At 38.8% G+C, this 21,043-nt stretch overlaps 1 protein-coding gene across 1 annotated transcript in view; it reads right to left on the bottom strand.

Moving 5' to 3' along the window:
- NELL1 (neural EGFL like 1) overlaps positions 1 to 21,043 on the bottom strand; it is a 949,982-nt gene that overhangs the window by 35,449 nt on the left and 893,490 nt on the right. Inside the window, 1 exon segment of the mRNA XM_030918045.1 lies at positions 9,507 to 9,647. Within this exon segment, the coding sequence (XP_030773905.1) occupies positions 9,507 to 9,647 (141 nt within the window).

The following is a 21,043-nucleotide window of genomic DNA, read 5'->3' on the forward strand; positions in this document are numbered from 1 at the left end:
TGGGAATAGCTTACAGGATAGACCCTACTGTTAGTCTGAGATTCTGTTAGACTAACTCCCAGAAATGTTTAGAAACTCCTAGAAGGTACACATAGCAAACAACTTATAGGCTTGCTTTGTCAGCCTAGCTAGGCTGTGGGTAATGAATGAACCTTGGGCTCATGCCTGAGTCTAGTGTAATGCACTCTATTCTGATGTTACTTTGTGAAGTGATTATCATCGAAACTGAGGAGGTGCACTCGTCTTCCCAGAGAAGTCTCTAAAATATGTCCAATTTAGCCCACATGCTAAATAGCTCCAGGCTTATCTATGTATGGCAAGACTTGAAAAGGAGCAGGCAAGCTTCCAGAGGGTCTGATGGGACTCATTTCTCACCTGATTTATCATCTGCAACTGTGTGTCCAGTGTAAGGTGCTTTCTGGGGGACCCGGAAGACCATTTCTATTAGATGTTGCAAAATGTTCTTAACCTCTCCATTCTGCACCCTGATAATACTGATCCTTTTCCATATCCATTCCATACTGAGGTGGTGTCTGGGTCTTGGTCTCTCTGTCCTTCTGAAACTCTTAGTGACATGTGGCAATTTTGTGTCATGCAACTGAGGCTCTCTGATTCCCAAAATCTTGCTTGCATTTACTTCACATTGAGTCCATACAGTTCCATGGCTACGTGGCATCTGCCTTAAGCAAGGCTCTTCAATAATAGGGAATTTAGTTCTTTGATAAAACTGTGTGTGAAGCTCTTTGGAAACAACAATTTTGAGGTAATGAGACCACACTATATATTATCAAAGAAAGGTGGCATGCTATTTAACCAAAAAATACCTTATGTGTGGGGTGGGTCTTATTGTTTAGCATAGAGAGAAAATCCATGAGTGTCCTGGGATTAGTGTCTATGACTTGTCTCTTAAACTTTCTTGGTTTGAAATACCCTGGTCCACTAAGGTGCTTTTCCACCCTGACATGTCTCTTCTCTAGAATAGAAAAAACAGCACAGACTTTACTTCTTGACGATTATGTATGCAACTTCCTTTTAAATTAGAATAATTTTATGCTCATGTTTCCCATTGTGCTCTGACTGCCAGGATATTTATGAATATCTTTGATAACTATCATTGGTTAATATATTTTCCTTAGTTTTCAAATATTTATATTTTAAATAACTCTTGAACATGCGATCCTTGAATATACTATTCTAATTGCTTTTAAGAGGCAGTGCCTAATAAATAAATAAGTAAATTTTAAAAATTGGTTTAAAAATCTGCCTACCATTTTCTCATTCTCTTTATCCCCCACCCTTTCTTTCCTTTTTCTTCTCTGGATTTACATCACCAGAAATGCAAAGAAGGTAATGACATCAGTGGATATCCCAGTAGTATTATTTATCAAGGCTGAGGTGCTTTCAGATTAACTGTCAAAAACATGTCGCTTAGTCATCCTGCCCATGGCTCAGAAGGATGGCCCCAGAACACATCCCGTGAGTCCAGTGAATAAAATAAGTTCCTAGTGCTCATGGAGATAATATTGTAACTGTCCATCTGGGTCTCACCTGTTTTCTCTCATGCTTCCTTTGCCTTGTATTTTCGATCTCCAACTGCTCTGGCTAACATCTCCCCTAGCTATGAGTCCATCACTGGTCTCCTCCCTTCCAGAAAGCAGTACAGTGTGAACATATTAAGAACAGAAGCTTTGGGATCAAACACACCTGGATTATGGCTTCTGTGTGCCATTTATCAGCTGTGGAATTTGGGACAAGTTCTCTTTATCCTTGAGCTCACATTTTCTTCACCTTTACAATGGGGATAGTAAGAGGGCTTTCCTCCCATGGTCATTGTGAAATTAAATTAGAAAATACATGAAATTACCTGGTTCTGTGTCTAGCACATCACGTAGTTGTTCAGTTAATGAAAATAACTAACAAACATCTATTGAATGCTTAAAACCTAAGTGCTGAATGCTGCTTTCCCTTGTTAGTTCACTTAATTGTCATGATTACTCCACAGCAACCTATGAGGTTGATGCTTTTGTAAATTGCTGAGAGCAATGTCTGGCACAAAGTAAGCTCTCAATAAATGTTATGTCTTATTAGTATTACTGTTATTGTTTTCATGTGACAGGTGAGGGAACTAAGGTGGAGGGATGTTAAGTGTTGACTATTATATAATATTTGTCAGGAAATTTGCATATAAAAACACATATTAGAAAAAGTTCCATTGTAAGTTTTATTTTAATCAATGCACACTGAGAAAACTAAAGCTTTGAAAGGTTAATTATCTTTCCAAATGCTGCTTGGCTAGAAAGAGGCCAATTTGGGACTGAATCCAGGCTTTATGTCCTTAAAACCTGCCTCTCATTACATCACAGTATTGCCTGCTAAGGCTTCATAACTCCCCTCGCCTTCAGTGAGGTTTGTCACTGAGAGCACTTTTACAGATAGAGCACCTCCAGGTTCTACCCCTTTTTATCTCCACTTCTATGAAACACAGGCACTGAGCAGAAGCAGTCAAAGCAAAATCTTTCTTAGGCCATTTCAATTATTCCTGACACATCCACCAGATAAAATGGAAATTTCTTTCCCAAGGGATTTCGGTGGAACATTTTCTGGTTGTTTCATACTGCTTTGCATGTTGACCATGGTTTCAGCAGTACTCTGAGAAGTAAATCCTCACTGTGCCATTTACAGTGGCCTGAGAGCAGGCTCCAGAGTCTGGGAGACTTTCACCCAACTAAGTTTTATAAAGGAGATAATAGTGGAATGCCAACAGGTGTTCCGTCCCATAAGAATAGCTGCATGTCATCTTTGAGTGTGTCTCCAGCAACAATATGGGCTTTATTGTGAATGAATCATTTTATTTCATAACTAAATAAAAAGCACAAAAAATGCAATTTAATTCAATGTTAATTGATAGAAATATATCAAAAAAGACCTCAATTGTACTGTAGGTGATAAAGATGTAATTAAGAACATTAATCTGCTAAATTCTATAAAAGAATGGCAAATAAACAGCTATGAAGAAAAATAAGAGGGGAGAAATTTGTATTGTGATTACTAGAAGAACTGAATGACAGTAGTTCTCTACACTGGCCAAATAGTCTTTCTAATAATCACTTGTAGTCTTTTTTTAAATGACTTCATGAAATAAGCCAGTGATACGGTTTGGATTTGTGTCTCCACCCAAAGCTCATGTCAAATTGCAATCTCCAGTGTTGGAGGAAGGGCCTGGTGGGATGTGATTCAATCATGGGAGTGGACATTCCCCTTGCTGTTCTCATGATAGTGAATACTCTCTCATGAGATCTGGTTGTTGAAAAGTACACAGCACCTCCCACCTTGATTCTGTTCCTCCAGCTCCAGCCATGTAGGACGAGCCTGGTTCCCCTTTACCTTCCATTATGATTGTAAGCTTCCTGAGACCTCCTGAGCCATGCTTCCTGTACAGCCTATAGAAACATGAGCCAGTTAAACCTCTTTACTTTATAAATTACCCAGTCTCAGGTAGTTCTTTATAGCAGTGTTAGAACAGACTAATACAGCCAGGCACCGAAAGGTAAATATTTCATGTTCTCACTCATGTGTAGGAGCTAAAAAAATTGATCTGATGGAGGTAGGGAGAATGATCAATACGAGAGACTGGGAAGGGTGTGCAGGTTGGGGAATGGGTGTTAAAGAGAGGTTGGTCAATGGGCACACACATAGAGTTAGATAGAAGAATTAAGTTACAATGTTTGATAGCAGAGTAGGGTGACTATAGTTAACAACAACGTACTATATATTTCAAAATAGCTGGAAGAGAGGACTCGCATTGTTCCCAACACACAGAAATGATAAATACTCAAGGTGATAGACACCTCAAATGCCCTGACTTGATCATTACACATTCTATGGTTGTAGCAAAATATCACATGTACCCCATAAATATGCAAAAATATTATGAATTAAAAAAAATAAATTTAAACAAATTTTAGAAAATGATGTCAATCTAGGTCCCACACCAAACCAACTGAATATGAATCTCCAGGATGTGTGATGCCCCATCACAGGTATTTTTAAAAAGCTACTGATATGGACAGGAGATGGAAATACTGGGTAGAAAAGGGCAGCTCCCTGGCAAAGGCCCCAACCTCAAATCTGGAAACCCATGTCCCTAAATGAGAACAGGTATTCCTGTTTTCACACCCAAAAGTTGCCTTTTGGCCCACCACACCCTATGGGTATCCTGTATCTGGTATCCTGTACACCCTATGCGGTATCTATGGGTATCCTGTACCCATAGAAACCCCAAAACCCAGGCTCCACAAGCAGATGAACAGACGAACAGAAGAGCAGCAGGGAATGAGAGAAGAGAAGGAGCATCTGAATGTTGAAAGGAGTTTGGCTGGGGACACTCAGAGAGGAGTGTCTGGCTGCTGGACGGTCAAACTCCAGGGGAAGATCGTCTTCCCAGTCCATCCCCTTTCCAGCTCCCCATCCATCCCACTGAGAGTCACCTCCACCACTCAATAAGACCCCACATTCACCATCCTTCAAGTCTGTGTGTGATCTGATTTTTCCTGGACACCAGACAAGAGCTGGAGATACAGAAAGCTGTTGCACTGGCCCTCTATCCTTGTGAAAAGGCAGAGGGTCCACTGAGCCATTTAACACTTAAGCTGCCTGTCGACTGCAAAGCTATCTGAACATACTGTAACACACACCCAGTTGGGCTTCAGGAGTTTCAGGCACCCACCCCTAGATGCTGTAGTGGGGCCAGAGCCCAGAAGTGCTTGCCCCAGCTCCTGCACCTGCCCATCTGTGTACTCCCCCCTCCTGTAAGGGGTTTGGGAGCATATGGCAGATGATCAGACAAGCCACATCTTTGTCACAAGTCCTGCAAAGAGGGACAGGGAACTCTCCCGTTTCACTACTCCAATGAATCTATGACACAGTTTTGAGAATCCCTGCTTTACAGAGTAAGACTTCATCAGGATTTTAACTAATGGAAATGGGGCTATGAGGATAGTCAGGCAAAAGCATACAAGCAAAGGAGTAGAGGAAAGAGAATGCAGGATTTGGGAAGAGCAGAATAAGAATTTGAGTAGGCTCGAATATTCATGCAAAGTATATGAGCGAACAGAGGAAAATAAAGTTTCATTTGTGGGAGCAATATTTTGGAAACTGATTGACATTCCGAGGAGTCTGAATCTTATTTTTAAAATATGCAAAGTACTGCTGTTTATGCATGCCATTGTTAATTATATATTACTTCTCATTTCTAAATGACACAGATAACTATGCCTAGATAAAAGAGCAATTGCTCACAACTTCTATATTAAAACTGAGAATCACTGACTCCTACCACTACATCAAAGCACAGAGTGCATTGTACCCTACAGTACCAACAAACCACTGTCATCATCTTCTTCCACAAATATTAATTTACAAATTTTTGTGTACTATTTTCTCCTGGCATTATAAAGATATATAAGCTAAAGAGAGACAGACAAAGAAAGACAGAAGAGACTAACTCTGACAAGCTCTTCAAGAATAGTGATTCTGTCTACCTCTGTAATACTAGGACGGGTCATTTCTTCAATCATATGTTACATTTTAAGAGAAAAAGGCAAATCTTAAACATTTTTTTCTCATAAAATAAATCTTGCAAGCATGCTGTTCTTTATGATATCAATATTATTCAAGGCTTACAGTAATGGATAAAATCAGTAGTGAAGGTGCTATTATCCTCATCTGACAAAAAGTGACAGAGTGACATGAGACTATTCTTCTAAAAGCCTCAACTGATACATTTTAGATAACATATGCCATTGTCTGAAGAAAAAAACGTAGCTGAGTACACGTTGCAAACCACTTTTAAAAAAATTGTAAGAGTTATTTTAGATGCTGATATTTCTTTTAAATGTAAGCATTAGTGGTTGATGATATTATTTAGGGTTTATTCAGATGTGCTCATTTTCAGTGCCATTAAGCTATGTTATTATGATCCAGAATATGTCAGGTTATTAATCCCTCAAGAACAGACATCTTAACTTGTTCATAACCATATTCCCAGAAGACCTAAGGCAGTGCTGGTATGATGGCTTTTCTCAATAAACATTTTTTTTAAATAAAAGACTCATATGGTTTTGTGATATTTAACATCTTATGTCATGCACCACAATCTACACAACACAGCTAGTTATATCAAACAAAATAGAAAATAAATCTGACTTAATACAGTTTTGAATGTCCATGCCTTCAATCATTTGACACATATGCACTGAATGCCTTCTCTTTGACTATATTATCTTAGGGGCTGGGAGTAGGGTAGTAAAAGGCAAACAAGGTCTCTGCCCTCAAACAACTTGTACACTTGTGGCAAGAGAATATTACACACATGTGCATGTGAATAAAAATGCTAAAAAACATATAAAAGAGAGTATTATAACAAAGTGTAGGGAAGGATTATTTCAGAGAAAAGTCACGGAGGGTCTCCATGAAGAAGTAACATTTGTCTGAGACCTAAATAACATGGCAGCCATACAACAAGAGAGGTGTTGAGAGCTCCAGACAGAGAGAGCAGTAAAGGCAAGGCCATGAAACTGGAATGAGCTTTTTGTCACGTTCAAGGCATGAAAAGGTCAAAAAGACTTATATATACAGGAAATGAGTCCAAGAAGCAGGCAGGAACAATATCGTCTAAAACCATGAAGGTCATATAAAGTTAGAAATTTATTTTACATTCATTGGGAAGGCATTAGAAGGCCATAATAAGAAAGTATCACTATCTGACTTACATTTTTGTTTGTCCAAGAAATATTCTGAACCAACAGAGTATTTCCAACTACCGCAGAAATACTAAGTGAGGGTCAGATTTCTGTCCTTATGAAGGATCATTTACAAATATTTTCCCAAAAACGTGGAAATGAAATTCAGAGTATTACTCAAATTAAAAATGCCACTAATCCAAACAACTCCAACTCCAAAGAGTCCAGTTCACTGAGGTTTTCCTTTGCAAAACAGGGATCAGTTTGTAGATGAAGAAAGAGGCTCCTTGAGAGTGCAGGAATTTCACCTCCTCCTTCAGGCATGCCACGCAGCATGTTAGAGAGAAATGAGAACCAGGACCGGTGCCAGGGACATTTATGAGGGTGATAGGGCTGTACAGGTAAGATTGGAACAAGAAGCATAAACTGAAACTGTTCCTAGATTCTCCCTTGACCTAAGTGTCATCCTCAACTTGTAACCAAACCAGTTATGTGGCTGGGAACGAGATGTCACCTTTCTGAAACTGAGTTTCTTTATTGATCGTACGATATGATTGCATTTTCACATTTATTAAACAACCATCACCAAAGGGTCTCACTGAAGAAACAGAAGAAAAAAGCCCATTCGTTGCTCATAGTCTAGTCAGAGAGCAAATATATTGTATAAGTGAAGCTACTGAAACATTCACTCAGGATAAAGGTCTAGAGTTAGCAGAAGAGAGGAGTGACAAGTCTTTGGAAGGCATCAAAGAATACTTCATGGGGACTTGGTGAAACATGAGTTAAATTTAGGAAAATGAAATTCATATGTGAATCATCATGTTTCATCCCAGCCAGAGGGACAGCATACATAAAAGCAGAGAAGTGTGCGGTCCCATGGCAGGTCCAAACAGTTACAAAATTGGTTAACTACACTGAATACACATAGACACAAAGATAAGACACCTGAGGACTGCCTAAGGAGGGAAGAAAGGGGAAGGGTATGGTTTGGAAGGCTACCTATTGTGTACTATGCTCACTACCTTGGTGACAGGATTATCTGTACACCAAGCCTCAGCAATGTGCAGTTTATCCATGGAAAAAACCTGCACATGAATCCCTTGAACTTAAAACTAGAAAAAATAAATAAATAAATAAAATTGGTTTAACTAGCTGGTCTCTAAGGTCCTTTGTGCACTAAAAAATCTAAGAGTCTCCTCTTTTAATGATGTCAAATATGATCTGTAAAAATAAAAATTTTCTTTTAGTCACCATGCTTAATGTCATATGTTAATATTCTATCTTCATTCCTCAACAATAGCCATTTGAGCTATTCCTATTCATATAACATTGATTTACAATGAGCTGCATATGTACAGAAGTACCTGGCAATATGTAAAGGAAAAGGAATATGAACAGAGTATGGGGTAGAATGCTGAATATGCTGTGACATTTAAAATAACAGCTAACATTTCTTGAACATTTAACAGATATTAATTCAATTATCACAACACAATAAGATATAAACATTATTTCTATTTTACGGACGAAATAGCTGAAGTACAGACTAGATAAAAATTTGCCCATGGTAAACAGAAGCAGCAGAGCTGGAATTTGACTGCCAACATCTGGCCCAAAAGTCTATGCTTTTAGTAACTACACTACATGCCTCTCAACACTAATGTCAAGACTTTGGGGAATAATTCATGCCACGTGGCCATTGTTCTGTGATTCATCTTTGCTTTACATCAACATCAGTGGAGAAGTTGAAAAAACACTGACTATATCTCAGCAGCAGCCTTTAGGAAAAAAAAATACACACACACACACACACACACACACACACACACACACATACACACACACACATACACATACCCAAGCAGAGAAAACAAATTTTCCGAATCAAATTCCCACTTTCTAATTCAGCAAGCTGAACTTTGGGAACCCAAGGTCAGAATGCTTGCCCCCTAGATTGGTCCAAATCAGCATTAAGAATTCAACAGAGGTGACACAACATGAAAGAATTGGATTGGCTAAGGTTCCCATGGAAACAGTTATGTTTTTGATCAGTTGTTTGGCTTTCATGAAAGTTGTAAGGTCTTGAAGGTGAATAACCCCATCTGCTAATTTCCCGTGTTCAGTGTTTAACAGAACCACAAGGAGAGACCCAATAAAGGAGACTTTTCAAGAGATGATGGTGCTGGCAATAACAACAATAATGTTAATGCAACTATATCATATATGTGCATCAATTCAAATCTTGCAGTTTTTAAATAGGTGGTATTCTTGTTTAATCCTAATAATATGTATATTGTTACCCTATTTTTACCATATACACGGATGAAGGATGAGAGACTATAGTGACATTCGCAGTATAAGAGATGAGATTCAAACTAAACTTTCTTATTCTAAATCCAGTATTCCGTATTATTTAATATTTCCTCATCTCTACAGTTGCCTCTCAAACTGTCAAAAATTTCAGTAAGTCATCACGGTTTTCCTTAGAAATAAGAAGACTAAGGTTTTCCTTAGAAAGAACACAGCCATCACACAGAGTCCCAGGTTTTGTTCCTCTGTCACAGTTTCTATATAAAAATTCTAGCACACCACATTGCATGATCCCTGGCCTAATCCCTAAATTGTAGAGGGAGAAAACTTGAAAACTGATGCATTTAACCAATGAATGGTCATATTTTAACACTGGGAGCTGAACAGAGTACCAAAGCAAGCTGCACCTCCTGCAAAGGTCCGAGTGGCTGGAGGGCACGCCTGAAAGCTGCTTACCAATACAGGACTCCCCGGACAGTGAATAGGTCCCATCGTCATGGAAACCGCTTCTGCACTCACAGTGGTACCACCCTGGCAGGTTAACGCAGCGGGAATGGTTGTGGCACTCAATGATTCCCTCTGAACATTCATCAATATCTGCCTCAGAGAAAAACACAAGCCCACCAGGATATTAATTTCTTTTGACACTAACCTTTCAGGAAATGCCTAAAACATGCTCATGTTAACATATCAATTAAAACTGTTTAGTCACCTACAACGAAAGTCACCTGGAAGAACCAAATCCCATGTTTTCCAGAATTCAAATGAATTGAAAGCTTCATTATTGGATGTTTTCTCTCGTATTGAACAATGAATGAGAGCTTATGGTCACAAAAAAATCCTAATTCAAAGGCCGTGTTGTCTTTGAATAAGAACTAAGTTGAGGGTGTTTGGCACAGTTTTAGTATTGGGTATATAAGACTTTTTTGGATTAAACATTTCTAAATTGGCAACTCCAGATTTTATTGTGTGTCCTTTGAAAATGTTTATGAACAAATAAGTTCAGGAAGCTCTAGATTAAATATTATTAAACTGAGTTTTTAAATGACAGCCCCAGAGACTTGTCATAATTACATGTCCTGCAAAGCTTTTAGATAAGATTGATAATATGCACGGTTTCCCAAATTTATTTAGCTAATAACTACCTTTTCTGGACATATCTTCAATATCTTGCAAAACTAGTGTTGTGGGGAACACAGTTTGGGAACTATTGTTCTATTTCTTTTAAAACTATGGATGGAGGCCGGGCGCGGTGGCTCAAGCCTGTAATCCCAGCACTTTGGGATGCCGAGACGGGTGGATCACGAGGTCAGGAGTTCGAGACCATCCTGGCCAACATGGTGAAACCCGTCTCTGCTAAAAATACAAAAAACTAGCCGGGCGAGGTGGCAGGTGCCCGTAGTCCCAGCTACTCAGGAGGCTGAGGCAGGAGAATGGCATAAACCCAGGAGGCGGAGCTTGCAGTGAGCTGAGATCCGGCCACTGCACTCCAGCCTGGGCGACAGAGCGAGACTCCATCTCAAAAAAAAAAAAAAAAAAAAAAAAAAAAAAAAAAAAAAAAAAAAAAAACTATGGATGGATTATGCTAGTCCATCAGAGATTCTCATTCTTCATTCTTGAGGAAAGGAAGTCTCCTAGGCTTTTTTTGTTTATTTGTTTGTTTTTCTCTAGACTCTGGCTTTTTAGAATCACCAAATACCTGGTTCATGTATAGATTTTCTAGCACAAAGCCTTGGCTCTGCACTGAAGGAGGTTGACACCATTGCAGAAAAGACAGTTGTCAATTGTTCAACCAGGTTCAGTTCATTCTTACAGAATTTCTCCAAGTAATTATTTCTTAGAATGTAGCTACTGCTGCCTGGGAATCTTCTTTGACTTCTCTTGGCAATATCTGACATATGGGACTCATATGAACATAAATTTAATTATTAAACATTGGAATCTAACCCATAATGAATAAAATGTACTTTGCAATTTCTTTTAATAGGACCCTGTTAGAGGCATCAGTTCAGGGGCATTCAGCTTCCACTGGTTCTATTATCTTGACAAGTCCTGTGTTGTGCACCAGGCTGTTAATTTAGTTTGAAACTGGATACTCTGATCTCAAGGCATTCTGGCCAAGTAAAGAGAGAAAAGGTGTAGTTTCTCATACTGTGCAACGCCAACTCAAATACCGCCTTCTTCCTCTGTAGCACATATTGTTCAGCCCATAAAATCTTTTCGCATACATCATCCCCTAGACTTCTAAATGCCCTCCGTCCCCAGGGCCTAATCTTTGTATAGGATCTTCAGATATTGCAGTCAGACGATGTGTGTGTTTGTTATAAATTCCCAGAAAATAAATTTCCAGTCACCATGTAGATTGCCATACCTCAAATTTTTAAGGTCCAAGTTCTCTGGGACATATGTTGGATCACTAAAAACTTTAAAACTTCAAGTAGAGAAATGACTAAGCTCTGTGGCTCTTGGACGGAAAGTGCTTATTCTAAATGACAGAATCAGCCCACTGCTTTTTGAATACCAGGGAACAAGAGAGAAACATATAAACAGAAGGCTGATTATAGAGAGGACTTCTCTATGTTAGGCTGAAGGATAACTCTCTGTAACAATGCAGCAACCAATTCTACCTCTGATATTTATTTCCAAAGATCTCAGAAAAACCAGTCATGATTAACACAGATCCTGTTGCCAATAGGCTGTGGACAATACTTTAGGTTATAGCCATGGTTAGCGTTTTGGGAAATCAGGAGATATACAAATAGAAGCATCTCAACCAAAGCAATCATATGTCCTGGTTTGCCTGGAAAAGTCCTAGTTTACACCTACTTCCCTTTCACCACCTGAGTTGGAGGATAAATTATCTGATCAAATAAAGTAACTCCTTCAGCCCTAAATTCAATAGAAAATCTCTAGGAAGAACAGAAGTGGTGAATGATGTGCAAATATTTTTTCAATTCACGGATATTTCTATTCCCAAAATGAAATGATAAGGAGTTTCCATGATTCAGCAGGGCAGAAGTTATCTGCATAGCACAGGAGTCTTTCAAAAGCAGTGAAGACAATCAGACAGTTACATATCTACAACTTCCCCAGAAACACTAGGGAATCCCTGGCTTGCATGAGAAATAAGAAAAGTAGTGGAGAAGCTCATTTTGCCTGAGAACTGTACTTTTCACAGACGATTCCAGAAACTCACTGGAAATAACCAGGTCACATCACATGCTGGTACCTAGGCTGCAAGTTTCTGTTCTCTGTGCAAGGTCTATAGTTAAAGCCAGAAAATTCATTTTCTATGCAACCATATTGTACTTGAGAGGGGCTCACGTTTTCACTGTGTTCCTAAAACTGGCTTTCTTCTGTGTAGGTAGTCACAGTAGTATATAAAGCAACTATCACAGACCCAAATACAGAAAACACTTGGAGGCTTTTCAGCAACACTTTAGGGAGTTTACAAATTATAAATGATAGTTTCTTCCCAAGCTAGGTTGTGGCTGCCTTTGTCCTCAGAGACAAAGATTTGTTTCTCCCAGTCAGCACTCCCTACAGGCAAACAAACAAGACAGAAGCTCTGGGAATGGGGTCTCTCTGAGTTCACTGTGGAATCAACTCTCATTCAAGGAATCCTGATAAATTACAGTGAGCCTGGCTGCACTCACAATGTGTCAACTATCCCAAAGGAAACAAACAAACAAAAAGTCACCTTTCCTCCTACAGAAAGTCCTAAAATCTTATTTAAATCTCAGTTTAATCCAGTACAGAGCTGAAAATGTGAAAAAGGAAACGAGAAGCTGGGGGATTGTTGAGTGAGACCCATAGTATTCATTTCCGTATCCTCAGAGCCAAATGTTGGCAACACAATAACTCACATATTGCCTGGGTCACACCACTTACAGATGGTGAAATGTAGTTCAAAACTAGATAGAACCAGTATTTGTCACAACTATCATATCTTGTTGACAAATCAAGAGAGGATTATTTACACAAAGATAATATATTTATTCAATTCTGTAAGTATCTGTTGAGTTAAAAATATGTGCAAGGATGATTTTTATGTTGTGTTCAATGCGAAAATGGATGAAACATGACTCAGAAAATCCAGGAGCTCAGAATCAAAGGGAAGAACTATATACATATATGTGTGTGGTGTGTTTGTGTTTTGTATTTCATACTAATAGTTAAAGCTTCAACCACCCATCAATATCACCAGCTCCCTCCCCTAGTGACTCGGTATCTGTACACACATCTATTTTAGTACTTATCTTGCCCTATCACAATTATTTTCTTTTTGTGTCTGTCACTGAAATGCAAATTTTCCAAGAAAATGGACAACACTTTATGCAGGTTTACCTTGCTAGTGATACCTAGAAGTCGGAGTAACAAGCAATTTGAAAATGTCCAATACAAGTCTATGGGAATGAATGTATGAGAAAATAAATGACTGGTAGGTTGAATGAAAGGAAAAATTAATGCAGGCTGTAATGGAGATTCGAAATACCCCAAGATTTCTTGGCGTTTGCAAATCACAAAACACAATGTCAATTCATAAAACTAAACAAAAAATAAATTTTATATTTATATGTTGTTTTCCTCTAAAAGACATCATGTATTCTATTTAATACTTTGCTTCTACCTCTAATCTTTAGATACTTTAAGTGGGCAAAATAGGTAACAAAAATGTTATAATTGCAATGGTGTGATAAGGAGAAATTTTAATCATGATTATAATAATTATAACAATTGTTATAATTGTTGCAATGAAAAGCTCTACCTGTACCATGAATTTTCCATTTACAATAAGAAACAGAAGAATACCCAAAGTTTGTTTTCATAAAATGTATCATAAGCAATACATTTAATCCTATTTGGGCATATGGTGAACTTTCTATAGAAAGCGATTTGCAAACAAATCCTGAAATTCCTGTAAAATCCATCTCTTGAGCTGGATGGATCTCTTCCTCCATCTAATCTCTTTCCTATTAGATTTGCAATTTCAAAATTTATAAAACCAATAAAGTTTTCTCAAAGCTTATTTTCAAAGAGGTACTTTCGTATTTCATACTAATAGTTAAAGCTTGCAGTGAAGTAGTGGCTCAGGTTGTGGATGGTTTACACCTTTTCTAAGAGTTTTTAGAGTGATACTGAGTCATGAGAAAAACCTCTGATATTTTCAACTCATTCAACAAAAGTTTATTGAGCACCCCCCATGTGCTAGTACATTTGCCCCATGTACTAAGCACTGTATCATATCCTCTGATACAGAGACAGAGGTAAGGTCTCTGCCCTCCAGATACATAGAGTCTAAGGGGCAAATAGAATGTAAAAGAAAAATAAACTGTTGTTATAAATATAGACTTTAGAGACAAACATGACTTCAAATTCCTGCTCAGTAATGCACTACTAATTATTTAGATTTCGCAAGTCTTTGTTTTTCTCATCTGTAGGTTGAGAATTATAAAATCAAACATCATGTGACTGTGAAAAAAAGACTCAAGCACAGTCTGGATATTATCTTTGGACTAAATATTACTGTTATAAAACAGAAGACAGAATAAGTGGATTCTGAAAATAAAAAAAATATATATATAATAACGTAAACTTGCAATCAGGAAACTGGTTCAGACTAAGAGATTTTTTTCTGGATCTCTAAAAATATTCATTTGGATTTTGAGACAAGTGTAACTTTGTTAAGCATTCAGGAATAGAATCTATAAATCTATAATACCTGCCTCATAAAGACTTGGATTCTCTTGGTCACCAAAAAACTTCACATAAGTTTAAAGAAGAAGAATTAGTAACAAATTGTCACAAGTACAGCAAACACAAACCTGCTTATTTTCTACTATTTGCTGAATGCCAGTATTGTACTGAACATAACATGCAAAGAGCCTGTGGTAGAAACAGGCTAGTTCTTCTATCTCTTGTTTTTTTTTGGGTTCTTAGGGATGTGCCTGGAGCATGCTTCCTTTGGAGATACGTAAGGCCAAGTGACTGAACTCTAGTGACAGAGTTAGAAGTGACATAATTTCAAGATGGTTCATAAAAATGCCTAATATGATCCTCCAGAATATGTTTACCTGCTCACTACAGGACAATTTCCAGGAAAACCTTGGAAATCACGTATTGAAAATAGTAGAACATTTTTCTGCCTGGCTTCCTGCAAGGCTCTGTAGACCAGGGCCCTTCCACAGACCTGAAACTGTCATGGGTTATTTAGATGAGTAAGAAATAGATTTATATTTTATTGAGCCATTACTGTTTGGAGTCGCTTTTTATTGCTAGCCAGCATTTTCTAATTATTATGGGAGACCCTTTTCCATATTCAGGGAAATACTGTGCTCAGGTTAGAACTCATACTGATGCAATATCTAAAAATAAAAACAGAAACAAGCAAACAAGGAAAAAAAAAAAAAAAACCCAGCACTAATCACAGATTATGTAGGCAGCTAAAGGAGTGGAAGAAGTTTTTTGCTGAAAGTCAAGCGTCAAGATAACACATAAAACAAGACAAAGCTTTGTAGTTAGATATATTTGAGTTTGAATTCTGGTTCTGTTACTTATCTGACTTTGAGCAAGTTATTTATCTTTTCTGAGCTTCACTTTCTTTGGCTTTTAAATGATAACATCACTATCTTAGTCCATTTTGTGTTGTTAGAATACCTGAGATTGAGTAATTCACAAAGAAAAGAGGTTTATTTTGCTCTTGTTCTAGTGACTGAAAAGTTCAAGATTATGTAGCTGCATTTGGTGGGGGTCTCAGGCTGCTTCAAGTCATGGTAGAAAAAAAAGGGGGAGGCAGTGGGTATGTGCAAAGAGATCACATGGCAAGAGAGGAAACGAGAGAGAAACTGACAAACCAGACTCCATGGGAGCCAATCGATTCCTGCGAGAGAGAACTCATTCACCCTCATTTGAGGACTTTACTCTGCACATGAGGGCTATGCCTCCATGACCCAAACACCTCCTACTCGGCCCCACCTCCTAACACTCCATATTGGACGTCAAAATCAACATGAATTTTGGTGGGAACAAACCACATCTAAACCACAGCAATTACTTATCTCATAATGCTGTTGTTTTAAAGATTGAATGAGATCAATCTAAAAACTACAAATCCAGGCAGACATTCATTAGGCAAGTGATACTTACTGCTCTGTAACTTAAAATCCCCACATTCCAAGAGAGTCCAAGTCTCCAGGGTTCAATTCCTTACAGGTAAAATGAAAGGATTGTGCATTTATGGCCTCTATTAGTGTGACGGTTAATATTAAGTATCAATTTGATTGGATTGAAGGAAGCAAAGTATTGTTCCAGGGTGTGTCTGTGAGGTTGTTGCCAAAGATTAACATTTGAGTCAATAGACTGGGAGAGGCAGACCCAATCTCAATTTGGGTGGGCACCATCTAATCAGCCGCCAGAGCAGCTAGGATAAAAGCAAGCAGAGGAACCTAGAAGGACTGGCCTGAGTTTTCTGGCCTCCATCTTTCTCCTGTGCTGGATGCTTCCTGCCCTTGAATATCAGACTCCAAGTTCTTCAGGTTTTAGCCTCTTGGACTTATACCAGCGATTTGCCAGGGATGCTCAGGGTTTTAGCCATAGACTGAAGGCTGCACTGTCAACTTCCCTACTTTTGAGGTTTTGTGACTTGGACTGACTTCCTGGCTCCTCAGCTTGCAGATGGCCTATTGTGGGACTTCAGCTTGTGATCATGTGAGTCAATTCTCCTAATATACTCCCATTCATATATTCATCTATCCTATTCTGTCCCTTTAGAGAACCCTGACTAATACAGATTTTGGTACAGAGAATGGGGTGCTACTGTAAAGATGCCCAGAAATGTGGAAATGATTTTGGAACTGGGTAACAGGCAGATGTTGCAACAGTTTGGAGGGCTCAAAAGAAGATAGGAAAATGTGGGACAGTTTGGAACTTTCTAGAGAGTTGGAGTGCTCAGAAGACAGGAAGATACAGTAAAGTTTGAAACTTCCTAGAGACTAATTAAAGGGCTTTGACCAAAATGCTGATAGTGATATGGACAATAAAGTCCAGGCTGAGGTGGTCTCAGATGCAGATTAAGAACTTTTGGGAACTGGATTAAAGGTCACTCTTGCTATACAAAGAGACTGGCAGCATTTTTGCCCCTTCCCTAGAGATCTGTGGAACTTTGAACTTGAGAAAGATGATTTAGGGTATCTGATGGAAGAAGTTTCAAAGCAGCAAAGTGTTCAAGAGGAAGCAGAGCATAAAAGTTTGAAAAATTTGCAGCCTGATGGTGAAGTAGAAAAGAAGACCCAATTTTCTGGGAAGAAATTCAAGCAGGCAGAAGAAATTTGCATAAGTAATGAGGAGTCAAACGCTAATCACCAAGAGAATGAGGAAAATGTTTCTGGGGCATGTCAGAGAACTTCTGAGCAGCTCCTCTCATCACAGGTCTGGAGGCCTAGGAGGGAAAAGTGGTTTTTTGGCGGTGAGTCCAGGGCCTCTCTGCTGTGTGCAGCTTTGGCACTTGGTGCCCTGCATCCCAGCTGCTCTATCCCAGGCTAAAAGGGGCCAAGGTTATTTCGGGCCATGGTTTCAGAGGGCACAAGCTGTAAGCCTTAACAGTCTTAACTTGGTGATGAGCCTGTGGGTGCCCAGAAGTCAAGAATTTAGGTTTGGGACCGCATGTTCTCACTCATAGGTGGGAACTGAACAATGAGATCACTTGGACTCGGGAAGGGGAACATCACACACTGGGGCCTATCATGGGGAGGGGGGAGGAGGGAGGGATTGCACTGGGGAGTTATACATGATATAAATGATGAATTGATGGGTGCTGACGAGTTGATGGGTGCAGCACACCAACATGGCATAAGTATACATATGTAACAAACCTGCACGTTATGCACATGTACCCTAGAACTTAAATTAAAAAAAAAAAAAAAAAAGAATTTAGGTTTGGGAACCACCATCTAGATTGCAGAGGATGTATGGAAATGCCTGGATGTCCAAGCAGAAATTTGCTACAGGGGCAGAGCCTTCATGGAGAACCTCTGCTATTGCAGTACAGAAGGGAAATGTGGGATTGGAGCCCCTACACAGAGTGCCCACTGAGGCACTGCCTAGTAGCACTAGCTGTGAGAAGAGGGCCACCATCCTCCAGACTCCAGAATGGTAGATCCACTGACAGCTTGCACTGCATACCTGCAAAAGTTGCAGACACTCAATGCCAGCCCTTGAAAGCAGCCAGTGGAGACGGGTGTACCCTGCAAAGCCACAGTGGCGGAACTGTCCAAGGCTGTGGGAACCCACTTCTTCCATCAGTGTGACCTGGATGTGAGACATGGAGTCAAAGGAGATTATTTTGGACCTTTAAGATTTAATCACTGCCTCATTGCATTTTGGACTTGCGTGAGGCCTGTAGTCTCTTTGTTTTGGCCATTTCTCCCATATTAGTGTATTTACTTACTACCTGTACCCCCACTGAATCTAGGAAGTAAATAACTTGCTTTGGATTTTACAGACTTATAGGTGGAAGAGACTTGCCTTGTCTCAGATGAGACTTTGGACTTTGGACTTCTGAGTTAATGCTGAAATGAGTTAAGACTTTGGGGGACTGTTGGAAAGGCATGATTGGTTTTGAAATGTGAGAACATGAGATTTGGGAGGGGTCAGGGCAGAATGAGGGGCAGAAATCTCACCTTGCAGTGTAATAATCCCCATGTATCAAGGGCGGGGCCAGGTAGAGATAATAGAATCATGGGATCAGTTTTCCCGTATTGTTCTTATGGTAGTGAATCAGTCCCATGAGATCTGATGGTTTTATAAATGGGAGTTTCCCTGCACAAGCTCTCTTGTCTTCACCATGTGAGACTTGACTTTGCTTCTCATTCACCTTCTGCCATGATTGTGAGGCCTCCCCAGCTATGTAGAATTGTGAGTCAATTAAACCTCTTTCCTTTCTAAATTACCCTGTCTCAGGTATGTCTTTATTAGTAGCACGAGAAAAAACTAAAACGGCTACTTTTAATATTCCAGAATACGGGAGATCTTAGCTTTGGGCTCATAGCTTCTTTTGCTGCTAACCAGCTGAATGACTGCTAGAAGGTTTAAGTAACCTCTTTGTACCTCGGGTTCTTCATTAGGCAAATGGCAATTTTTAAAATACAAATTTTGTCTGCCTTACAAACAAGCTCCAATAAGGTATGAACAAGCTCTGCAAAGTCAAGTGATTGTCTCACAAAATATCTGGTGACGTCATTATTGCTGTTTCTTCTTTGTAAGTCCTTATTAGTAACTAGTTTTTGTGTATTAATCTGAAACTTACCTCCTATTAACAGTGATGTGAATAGTAATGGCAATAGAGCTCTCTGACTTTCTTTAGTGACTTTGCACAAAATAACCCATTTCTTCCTGGATATGGCCATCTAATTTTATCTCTGAAGCCTTTCTGTCTTTTCTCTAACAAACTGCTCAAAATCTTCCTAGAAGAACCAATCTGTTAACATTTCAACTATCACCTTTATTCTGGAAACTCTGATCTATATCTCTAAGCTAACCTCTAACACAAATTCAGAAATGCATTTACTATTGAATATGGATTTGCAAATCTCAGAGGTCTCATTTCAAATTTATCCTGCCCAAAGCTTTACATGACATACATGTTTCTACGTACCAAATTCATCTTCCTCTGCAGCACTCCTTCCTCACTGTCATCCCTCATAACCAATGAACAAAACTATTGAAGTTTGATTGCTATGAACCTTGAAGATTTTAAAAACATAGAACTAAATCTTATTCACTCCAAGCCTGGAAATCCTATGATTCTATGATTTTTAAAAATATCCTGCTCCTCTAGTAATTACAAATGATTCTTACTGTAAAAATCTCCTATCGGGCATTCAAAGCATAAATAATGACCTCACTTTGACTATCAATTTGCCTTTATTTCTCAAAATTCTTCATCATAAAACATTTGCACTCTCTGGGGTGGTTGCCTTACATACCCACTTATTCCACACTCCATTGAATTGGAGGCTTCCTGCCCTGCAAGTGATGGTTTTAAAATTAAAATCCAAGCACAAATCTTAATTCCACCAAGAAGTCCTCTTTCTTCTCTCTGAATTCCTATAGTGTTTAACAGTTCTACCACCCCATTTAATTCTGACATACATTCTATTTTAGAATATTCTATGATTCTTGCTACAGTTTCTCTATCAAATAGGAAGAATTTTTGAACTTCCATCTATTAATAATTTACTATGTGTCAGGTTCCCTGACAAGTGCTTTATATTCACAACTCCATTTGATCTTCAGAATGCCTCTGAGATCATTTGAATTGCTCTAATTTTACTGAAAATGGAGGCGTACATATTTAAATAATATACCCATGGTAAAACATCTGGAAAGTGACAGAGTGGGGATTTAAACCAAGGTCTACTTGACTCCCAAATACACACATTTAATCATTATACTATACAGCCTCTTGTACACTTGGGGGAATACATAGGACTTTGAAGAAACTATTAAAAATATGTTCAAAATGTAAAGAAAAACATACTGAGTTGAATAGTGAACAGATTTCTGCTACCAAGGTAAAGTAGCAGGGACTGAATTTGTTGTCTTATCTGAAACAAATAGGAACAAATGCATACATATACATATATGTTTTCATACACACACACACACACACACACACACACACACACACACACACACACATGAAAAAAGAGTTTTGAAGATACTGGAAATTAGGTAACTAAGAAAACGATCCCTAAGAGACATAAAACAAATGAGAAGAGTGCTACAAATATCCCACTTTACTACCTTGAGAGAGGTGCAGGCCACGGTAGAAGGAAGAAAACCCATGAGGAGCCTATTGAACTATCTGGTTTGAGGATACAACAATGGGAATATAGGAAGACCAAGACAAGCAGAGGTTATAAAGCAGAGTATTGGAGAGGAGATAGCTGAACAGAGAGGTAATTTTGAAGTTCTGCAGAGAATACCAGTCAGGT

This window comes from Rhinopithecus roxellana, chromosome 15 (genome assembly GCF_007565055.1).
Source record: "Rhinopithecus roxellana isolate Shanxi Qingling chromosome 15, ASM756505v1, whole genome shotgun sequence".
Classification (NCBI taxonomy): Eukaryota; Metazoa; Chordata; class Mammalia; order Primates; family Cercopithecidae; genus Rhinopithecus; species Rhinopithecus roxellana.